The sequence below is a fragment of the Carassius gibelio genome, chromosome A11, assembly GCF_023724105.1.
Source record: "Carassius gibelio isolate Cgi1373 ecotype wild population from Czech Republic chromosome A11, carGib1.2-hapl.c, whole genome shotgun sequence".
Classification (NCBI taxonomy): domain Eukaryota; kingdom Metazoa; phylum Chordata; class Actinopteri; order Cypriniformes; family Cyprinidae; genus Carassius; species Carassius gibelio.
Window position 1 is genome coordinate 23,308,760 of NC_068381.1, and position 11,137 is coordinate 23,319,896.

The 11,137-nt window shown below is 39.5% G+C and overlaps 1 protein-coding gene across 2 annotated transcripts; it reads left to right on the forward strand.

Annotated features, from left to right (window-relative positions):
* Nucleotides 1-8,062: 8,062 nt before the first annotated feature.
* On the forward strand, nucleotides 8,063-10,703 carry LOC128022712 (probable Bax inhibitor 1). Of its 2 annotated transcripts, none has more exons than XM_052610521.1 (4): nucleotides 8,063-8,328; nucleotides 8,432-8,713; nucleotides 8,801-8,849; nucleotides 9,511-10,703. In XM_052610521.1, exons 2-4 carry the CDS (start codon nucleotides 8,542-8,544, stop codon nucleotides 9,728-9,730), a joined length of 441 nt encoding a protein of 146 aa, XP_052466481.1. In that variant the 5' UTR covers nucleotides 8,063-8,328; nucleotides 8,432-8,541; the 3' UTR covers nucleotides 9,731-10,703. The 2 variants fall into 2 exon arrangements, with proteins under 2 accessions (XP_052466481.1, XP_052466480.1); XM_052610520.1 differs by having other exon boundaries at nucleotides 8,435-8,713.
* The last annotated feature ends 434 nt before the right edge of the window (nucleotides 10,704-11,137 follow it).

Genomic DNA, 11,137 nt, shown 5'->3' on the forward strand with positions numbered 1-11,137 from the left:
TCTTTAAATAAAAGACGTGAATGCTCTTTTAGAGTTTGCTCTTTTAGTGTGCTGAAGTGCACAGGGGAGATGGCCGTCTGCAACACAAACACTGCAGCGGTGCACTACCTGTACTCAAGCTGTGATCAGCGAGATGCAATTATAGCACAACAATGTGCAGTGGCTCCTTTAGTTACACTCAAAGTAGATTGGTCTCTCTAAGCGGATTCAAGTCTGTTGGTCATCCGATGTGACACCGAGAGTGACCGACTGAAAGGGAACTATAAACTCAAATTCCCCTGTTTGCCATCAAAGTTCAATGAGTCAATGTTTCCCTGAAACTTGCTTGGCTGGAGCTACATCTGTAAACCTCTGATGAGAAGCTCTTGTTAAACAGCTCATGCTCCTGAACACAATGAGCAAACTAACATGCAGTGCACTCTATACTGTAGTGTGTCAACAACCAGTCCTGTTTTTGAAGAGTGCTCATGTGCATAAATGTATAAGAAACCCCTAGAGTATCATGAAAGAGGGAACCTGTGAGGAATCAAATGTCAAATAAAGCCAAACTGAAAGGGAAGAAAAACTGAAGTCGTCATCAGGTTCAGCGTTCATTACAGAAGCATCACAGAGATCAGACATCTTTCATATGAAATAAGAGTCAAGCCTGAAGTCTTCTTATTAATTGTTGTGAATATATTCTCATCCTTAAAATTCATATTTACAGAATTGTATTTTAAAAACAGAATATGTTCCAGGGATAGTACTACTAGGATTCTAGCTCAACTCTTCCTCTGCCTGTATACAGTGTCACAAACATACATAAATACTGCTCTGTGTGTGTGTGTGTGTGTGTGTGTGCACTTGGATGGGTTAAATGCAGAGACACCATACGTGACTAAACATAACACAACTTTTACTTTCAAATATATATGATATTCAAAATCATCTGAAACATCATGTTGTAGCCACTAGATGCTAATTATTCTAATTCTAGATCCATTTATATTCAGCCACTGTGCAGGTTTGGTTAGCAGTGACTAAAGCACACATCTGTCAGTCTGCAGAAGATCTGGAGACTCAAACACCTGTCTGCTGCTCACCACCCGCTCCTCCACAGCTGCCATCACAATACACTTCATCTGTTTGACACAAACTTTCCTTAAAGGGTTAGTTCGCCCAAAAATGAAAATTATGTCATTAATAACTCACCCTCATGTCGTTCCAAACCCGTGAGACCTCCGTTCATCTTCTGAACACAGTTTAAGATATTTTAGATTTAGTCCGAGAGCTCTCAGTCCCTCCATTGAAGCTGTGTGTACGGTATACTGTCCATGTCCAGAAAGATAAGAAAAACATCATCAAAGTAGTCCATGTGACATCAGAGAGTCCGTTAGAATATTTTGAAGCATCAAAAATACATTTTGGTCCAAAAATATTTGAAAGATTTGAACTCTCTCACACAGACACGGAAGAGAAGACAATGCTGAATAAAGTCGTTGTTTTTGCTATTTTTGGACCAAAATGTATTTTCTATGCTTCAAAATATTCTAACGGACCCTCTGATGTCACATGGACTACTTTGATGATGTTTTTCTTATCTTTCTGGACATGGACAGTAGACCGTACACACAGCTTCAATGGAGGGACTGAGAGCTCTCGGACTAAATCTAAAATATCTTAAACTGTGTTCAGAAGATGAACGGAGGTCTCACGGGTTTGGAACGACATGAGGGTGAGTTATTAATGACATAATTTTCATTTTTGGGTGAACTAACCCTTTAATTAATCTTCATCTGACCAAGACCTTCTGTGCTCTAAGTCACCCACAAATCTTTTGCCTTTTCTTTATTTGCCTTTAGCAAAATAGTGTAATATTCTTTTGATGCCTTTTGCAAGACATTGCATTGTTTCATACTTTTCATCTTCAGAAAGCTCTTTCTTCCTCATCATATTTCATGAGAACTGTGACTTGATTAATAATGTGGAACAACCTCTGTAGAGTTTCCATTTGCCTGAGAAGACCTGGCAAACTATTGATCAAACCAGTCTGAGATTGATCACACTTACCTGAAATGATGCGAGAAACATCACAGACAAACATCGGACTCTTTATTGTACTGAAATCCTATTGATATGTCTCTTGCATAATAATTTGGAACAGGGTGTATAAAGAATTGACATTACTGGGTGATTTGATTCACACGGTATCGTATGGTTTTAAGTGTTCTGTGACGCTTATCTTCTTCAGCTGGTAGATTCCCCTACACATGTGAAATACATCAGGTGCTCTCACAAATAACCCTCATGAATAATCTTTAGCTTCCATATTAGCAAATGACAACACTGCCCACTGTGTTGCTGTGCTAGAGATATAAACTGATCTGAGCAGAAATCACAATTATCTCCAAGTGCTGTATGGAAAACAAAAAATATGTGTGAGTGTGTGTCTCTGTGTGAGTGTGTGTGTGTCTCTCTGTATGTGTGAGTGTGTCTCTGTGTGTGTGTGTGTCTCTGTATGTGTGTGTGAGTGTGTGTCTCTGTATGTGTGTGTGTGTGTCTCTCTGCATGTGTGTGTGTGTGTGTGTCTCTGTATGTGTGTGTGTGTATGTGTGTATGTCTCTGTGTCTCTCTGCATGTGTATGTGTGTGTGTGAGCCTCACTCTCTTCCACTGCACTGGATTCTCTCTCACCTGGGGTCAGAGGTCACTGGTTCATGGCTGTATTCAGCAGACTCGCTCATGGATCTGTCACTGTTCAGAGACACACAGCTGTGATCAGCAGATGAAGATCTGTTCTCCATAATGACAAACTGTCTTAGGAAACACAAGAGAACACCTCACAATACTGGGATTATTACTCCAGTAATTACAGTGACAACACAAGAGAATGATGGAGCTTCAGACGTAGCTGCAACAGTTTGTGGAGCACCTTTTGTTTATTAAATGTAATGTTAACCCATCTGTTTGGTAGTCAAACTATGTTGATTCTGGGCTGAATCGATGGCACACACTGTGATGAGCTCCTCGTGCTGGGCTTATGTTGAATACACACACAGATACTCTCATGGGAATGAAATACATATCTTCGTGTCACTTTATCACAGCCTTCGCGATATGACTGCGTCATTTACCCATAATGCGATACATCGATTTATATTTTATTCATTTGCTCACAACGAGACAAAGTTTAATATGATGAACACTGTACAATAACACGACATGATTTCAATAGCCGATCAATTACCTTACCCTGTAGTGTGATATGTATGGCGGTTCTTAAGTCTTCGAAACCTAGTCTTTAATTTCATCAGAATCAAGTCTCCAGTTTACTTTCGATTTCAACACAAAGGAGGCCCAGATTACACAATTCTTCTTCTTCTTTTTCTTCTTCTTCTTCTTCTTTGGTGTTTATTGGCGGTTGGCAACCTAACTTATTGGTGCATTACCGCCACCGACTGGAATGGAGTATGGGTAAGGATATTATTTGTATATAGCTTATAAATAAACAAAAAATAAAAAATAAAAATAAAAAAAACAATCAAAACAAATTATATTATTTTGTATAATTTACTTACTTTCAAAAATTTAATAATATAATCATACAACTTGCTATCTTTTTTCCCTAATAAACCTGGCAATGTAAAGTCATGATGTTTTGCTATCTTAAGTGACTGAATAAGGTGATGTCTCTCATTATTATATTTCATACAATGAAAAAGTACCTGCTCAACTGTTTCTTGTTGACAACAGTATATGCATTCCCCAGTTGGATGCTTTCCAATCTTATATAGTGTACTATTAAGTCCTGCATGACCTATTCTCATCAGAGCTATAATACTTTTCTTCTCTATGATTCCTGCTCTCCCTCCTCCCAGAACCAACTTGATTTTGTATATTATGTAAGTGTCTGCCTAATTCAGTATCATCCCACTGTATCTGCCATACTGAGTACGCATATTTCCTAATATATGCTTTAGCTTCCATTTTGCTTAATGGAGCTTGTAGATCTATCTGTTTTAATTTTAGAGTTTGTTTTGCCAGAATATCCACCTTCTCATTTCCTTCCACACCAACATGAGCAGGAACCCAAATGAATTGTGTTTCTTTGCCTTTAACCTTCAAATTATATATCTTATGGAAAATTTCATTAATTATGTCCATTCTAAAAGATGACCTGCCAGATTTGATACTTTCCAGTGCAGAATAACTATCAGATGCAATAACTGTGTACATTATTTCTTTCTCCTCTAACCACTGCAAGGCCAACAATATTGCTAATAACTCTGTTGTATAAACTGACAAATGATTGGTAACTCTTTTCTTGATATAAAAATCATATGTTGGAATATATACAGCTGCCCCTGCATATCCTGTCTCCGGATCTTTTGATCCATCTGTAAATAAAAACACTGAATCTTGGAAATGCAGCTCAAAATAATTCCTCACTATATGACATACTGGAAATTGTTTAGATTTATTATGATTACACACTTCTGCACGCCGACAATCTCTTCTTCTTCTTCTTCTTCTTCTGAAGGGTTAGCTCTGGTGCGTATTCCGCCTCCTACTGGGATGAACCGACCTTTCTATATTTTAATAAAAAATAGACCAAATATTATATATAACTGCTCAACAGTTTCTGTAAGTTCACAGTTACTTTTAAAGCATTATAATATTGTATTACTCCATAAAAAATAACTAATTTGTTTACTTAGTTACTTTATATGGAAAGTATGTGTTACGTTACTTTTGCATTACTTTTTAATCTGGACAGGGCTTGCTTGTTTGTTTGTTTATAAAATAAAAAAGTTATACTTTAGGCAAATATAAAAGCCTTTTCACACCGAAAGTGAAATGAATACGCCTCAGGCTGAAATATGAGCTGGGTTTACCAAAAGACATAAGAAGAAAGGATTACTTCGTTAATGTATATTAAACATACTGGAATGCAGTAGGACAGGACAAGGAATTAAATATGTGGTTTATATTTTGATTAAAACGGGACTAAGGGTATGAAAACAAAATACTGTACATGGGAAGTGAATAGCATTAAAAGATGACAGTAATGCAACATAAAGGATGCAAGCTAAGGTAAAACCAGAAGAAGAAGAAGAAGAAGAAGAAGAGAAGGTCGTGTGTTGACATGTACAGTGGGTGGCGGTAGCGCGCGAGAATTGATGCGATCCGCCATCAAACGAGGGAAGAAGAAGAGTGACGTCATCACGTCGTCTGTCAGTCGCTGTACGTGTCGAGTCTAGACAGACACACCCTCACATCTTATGGTAACAAAATCAGCCTAATGTTTAGAATAATATAATAATAATAATAATAATAATAATAATAATAATAATAATAATAATAATGTTTATAGAATGACGAGAAATCGCGTGTGTGTGATGAATAGTAGAAGATTTAAACGCATGTCTCGATCCGAGGTTTCGAGAACCAAACTCTGATACAATCACCTGATGATATTCAGCGCGTTTCATCCGAGCTCACTTACAGCTGTGTGTGTGTGTGCGTGTTTTCACGTGTCCTATCAGCGTCAGTTGTGTTGTGTCTCTGTCTTCGGTAAATCCTCTCCCGTGTCCTCATGACTGCTGTTAATATAGACTTCTTCTGTATCTGATTTCAGATGCAGCAACTGATTTCGTGAATGGGATATTGAATTTGTTCAGCTCATTTATTCACAACACAGTTTCGCTGATGAAACAAGTTCCAATCAAAGCGACAGCAGAACTGTAGTGTGTTTCTGAGTAACCTAAGGTTTTTGTTTGTTTCTGAATCAGTCCATGTTTTTGAATGAATCGAGTGAGTCATTGATTCAGATTCATCACATTTTCCTCAACATTTCATATCTGTATATTCAACAATATTTAAAACATTGATCTTCTAACATCATTTATGCGTTTGCAGCTGTGTGTTGTAAATGAATCTGTGGCATCAGTCTGCACATCAACATAATTTCCCTTCAGACTAGTGCTGCAGGATTAATCATGTGATTGTCATGTGTCTCCTCAGTAAAGATGGTTCTGTGATTAACAGTAAATGTCCATCAGCTGCTCTCAAACGGAGCCGCACTTAGTACACGGCCGTAGTTCACTGACAAGCTATCTTCATATCTGTACCCCCATGAGATCCATCGTGCGGCCCTGCTTCAGATGCAGCTCCTGTGTTTCCTCTGCTGTGGAAAGATGCTACAGATGCTACAGTATCTTATCATGCTAACTCCATTAACTGACCAGATTTAGGAATATGATGTGAATTTGATGGGGAAAAGCCTAGCAGGACATGACACAACCTTCTACATTGAGAGTAAATCAATCATGTGATTAAATCTTCACTCTGGGGAATAAATGATGTCTGATATTAGACGATGGCTAATGAATTCTCAGGTTTTACTCACCAGTGTGTGAGTTTGAGGTTAAGTGAAAGTTTAACTCAGATATATGATCACTCACGAACACTGACTGAGCGATTCAGAGTTTGTATTTTTATTAGCATTGAAATAAGTAGATTTTTGATTATATATGCTGTCAATTGTAGTTTTTAGAAAGAATTGAATTGCATTCAGTGCATTTCTTAATTTTTGCACTCATATCTCGAATTTTGGTGCCCTTTCCCCCAAGCTCCCGTTATGTTCAGATTTCCTGACCCCACACACAGGAGACCGCTGCTCACGGACGGGCTCTTAGATCACACATCACTTCATAGTCTCTAACTAAATACCAACGAGAAACATGACTAATGAGCCAAAGCATGATCATATTATTAACAGTATAACAGTGTTGTGCATCCTAGACTCAGCGCTGCTCTTTTAGATTGATCAGATGATCATTAAGAGTTCAGTAATAGAAGCAGCTCCAGTGTGAGAGGAAGCACTGTGCTGGTATAATTGAAGGGCTCTATGTTTCCCATGATGCAGAAAACACGGACAGAATCACGGAATCCATTCATTAAACAGAGTTCACAGTTTAACGTGTGACGCTCGCGGTGATTCAGCGTCTGTCCTGTCACTAAATGAGGATGAAAACACATGAAGAACATCTCCAGAACTGCTCTGAGAGTCCCTTCACGAGCATCTGACCGTTTGATTCGAGCAGAAGCATCTCATCACACAGAACTGTGGAGATATGCACAGCAACCCGTCAAAATAAAAGTCCCATCTACTGTACTACTACTACTACTAGAATTAAACAGATTATTTTTTAAGGAATAATCACACAACATTTCTTCCATGTTTTCATTTTAATAGTAAATTCCCTTTGTTTGCAAAAAAAAAGTTTGCTTAATTAAAAGACAAATAAAATGTATAAATATGTTTATAAATAATCTAAGTTGTTTTATGCTTCAAATAATTAGACATGCTAAAACTGAACTTGGTAACAATAAGAAATATTGTGAGAAAATCACCCTAATCATGTCATTTTTGTTAATTAGACTTACTTTATGATTAATAAACTTTAAAAAGGAGTGGAGTAAAATTACAATGGAAAAAACAGAATGCAGAAAAATTAACTAGATGGCCATTTATCTATTCTACATGAAATTCAACGATTAAAAAATAAATCTGTACCAAAACGATGAATAAAGGATGTGATTTGTTTTTGCTTTTTTCTGTTTTTAATACATTTGTTAAAATCCAACACAGATTCCTGAAGGATACTTTTTTGGATACCATTTGAACAAAATTGTGTTACACATTAGGTCAGAAAGCTTTATTCTCAGCTTGAGGTTTTCCTGCACAAAGAGATCAACCGTCCAGACCATGAGAGGATCAGATCTGTAACCCGGAGTCTGTGCACTTCTTCAGGACTCATGTTTGAACACAGCTCACTTCTGTTTGTTTCCACTGATCTTCTGATCTCTGTTCTGACTCAGAGGAAGCTCATTCACTGCTCATACATCAATCACATTACTACAGCCTTCATTACCCGCTCCGTCTCTTGTGTTCAGTTCTGTACACACCAAACATGAGCTGACACACACTCCATCAGCACAGAATATGATCTGAATGTGATGAATGATAATACAGTGTGTGTACATGAGCAATGCCTCACAGGTGTAGTGATCAGCTTCATATGAAAGACTGTAAATAACATGTTTCAGCTACATTATATGACCCAAGCACACACTAGAACACGATCTGAAGTTATTACAGACACTCGGTGAAAGCACAGTATAAATGTGTTGTAGCATGCATTGTCTGTGACGCACACAGGTGATCTAGAGGAGTGACATCTCTGCTTCTGTGTCTTCATCTAGGTTGATTCCTGAGAAGAAGCAGAAAGATGAACGTGTTTGATCGCTCCATAAACTTCAAAGCTCTCTTTAAGTTCTCTCAGATGTGAGTGTGTTGATCAGCTCTGTGTCATTACTGTGCTTGTGCGGGTCTGTCTGATAGTCCTGATGTTATACTGATCTGTGTGTGTGTGTGTGTGTGTGTGAAGCAGGTGTAGGGCAGTCTGGCTGTGTGTATGCTGGTGGCTGCCGCCGGCTCCTGGCTCTTCCTCATCACCAGACTGTTCCAGGTGACCTCGCTCTCTCTGGGGTTCTTCAGATGGACGCTGCTGGACGTGTCTCTGATGTGTGTCTTGGTGGTCTTGTCCTCCAGGGTGGGCTGAGCATGCTGGGGTCACTGGCTCTGATGGGCTGGCTGGCCATGACCCCCCACAGCCCTCACACAGAGAGGAAGAGGTTGGCCATCCTCGCTGGCTTTGCTTTCTTCACAGGTCAGAACTTATTCACATCCTCTAACAGCTTCTTTTCCTGGATCACGTGTTCAGAAGACTCACGGTAGCATCTCAATCCTCAAACAGGTCTCGGACTCGGCCCACTTATGGACTACATCATCAGCGTCAACCCGAGGTAAAGCTCCCCGAGCAAAGGGATTACTTCCTGCTGGGGAAGACTTAAAGAATCAGCCATTCTCTACTGATCAGAGTCTGTTACAGCAGTAGGGATCCCCTTCACCTTTACACCCTTCTGTTTCTGAATGGAAACGCATCTGGAGAAATGTAGCACTGCATCACTGTCTCATCAATGGATGCTCTGCAGTGAATGGGTGCCGTCAGAATGAGAGTCTGATAAAAACATCACAATAATCCACAGCACTCCAGTCCATCAGTGAACATCTGGAGAAGACAAAAGATGAAACACATCCAGCATTAAGATGATTTTAACTCAAACACATAGAGTCTACAATCCATAATAACACTTCCTCCAGTGAAGACGTGTTCTGGTCTGAATCAGGAGAGAAATCTGCACAGATCAAGCAGCGGTTAAACAGATCTAAACAGCGTTTGTTTCACAAGTGTTAACTGCTGGACTGGAGTTGTGAGGGTTACTTTTCAAAGTGCTGTAGGTGGTTTAAAATCATTACAAAATTGTAATTACTTGCTTTTAACATTGTGATTTTTTTTCTTTAATGCTTAATTGAATTACTTTTATATAAAGCACTTGCCTCTCCTCTAGTCCTGATGTAAAAGCACAGCTAACCCAGAAGCTCTTGTGTTCTTGATGTGTGTAGCATCATCCTGACAGCGTTCCTGGGCACCTCTGTCATCTTCTCCTGCTTCACGCTGAGCGCCCTCTGTGCCCAGCGCAGGAGTTATCTGGGAGGTGAGCGTCGGTCCGGCCCAGGTGTGTGTGTGTGTGTGTGTGTGTGTGTGTGTGTGTGGTTCTCCTGCTGGTCTCGCTGCTCAACATGTTCTGGGCCTCGGCCGTGCTCTTCAAGGTGTGTGACGTGACCGTGTGAGAGCAGCAGATGGAGATGTGTGACCGTGTTTGTGATGGCTCTGCTCCTGGTTTCAGGCTCATGTGTATCATGTGTGGCTTTGTGCTGTTTGACACCCAGCTGATCATCGAGAAGGCAGAAACGGGAGACAAAGACGACATCTGGTACTGATTCTCCTCTGATGGACCGATGATGAGTGAATCAGCACATTTAGTTCTGATGTTAGTTAGTTTGAACCTGCAGAAGCTAAACGCATGGGTGTGTTTTACATGAAGGCATTGTGTTGACCTCTTCCTGGACTTCGTGACCATCTTCAGAAAGCTGCTTATCATTCTCTATGAACGAGAAGGTATCTGACACAGTTACACAATCATTATTTCTGTTTTGCTCCGTATTTAACTTACTGTTTTTGATTATTTTAGGAGAAGAAGGAGAAGAAGTGATCTTCATCATCTCCTCAGCTGCTTCATTATGAACATGATTACATCATTTGATTGTTTTATTGAAAAGGTGTCTTAATTGTATTTTGGGGTTGTTCCTGGGCTTGTGATGTGTTGTCAGGCTAATGATCTAATGAGATCTTATTTAGTTTCTTTACTGTGAGGCAGAACGTGGAGCTCTGTAGGAAAGGAGTCTGATTATGAGAATACAATCTGCTTTAATATTGTTCATTCAGCAGAAGTGGAGTGTGATGGAGTGGTACTGCTAGATGCTAGCGGACTTTATTACCCCATACTCTGAACAAGATCACATCATGGATCTAACTACATCCTAATCATAACATGGGCTCAATAAACTGCTTTTGTGTGGGTCTAGCATTACTTCATTTATACACATTAATGTCACATTCTAGCTGCTAGTGCCAATTATATTTTAATTTCGTGAAGTCTAACATTAATGCATTTATCAGTGAGATCACAGACGGGATTATTTTATCCATGCACTTTGTGAATAATCTCAAATCAATAAATGGTGCACAGATCACAGTTGTGCTCCTGCGACTGCTGTATTAAACCTTGTGCTGATTAATATAACTGGAGCGTGTTCAGCTCTTCTAACACTAGTGACAGGACCGGCAGTTGTCAACCCAAAGCACTTTTCATTAATGTGCTGATACATATACTGTCTTTATGAACAAGAGATGCTAGTGAACAGAGTATCATAGCTGTTAGCTTCTCTCAGTGGAGAAACCTGGGCTGGGGAGATGTGTTCAAACTAATGCACAATGGCATCAGATGGGACACTGGGACAGATTAAGACTCCTCTTACAGGGCAAGAACACCCCAGTACCAGGCCGGGACTCTGATCAACCTGCCTTCTCCACGGTCACAGTTCCTGAAGATCTGGAGCATGGTTCTTCTCCAGCCGTGAAACCGCAGCTTCATTACATAAACTACTATAGAAGTCAGTGGTTATCAAC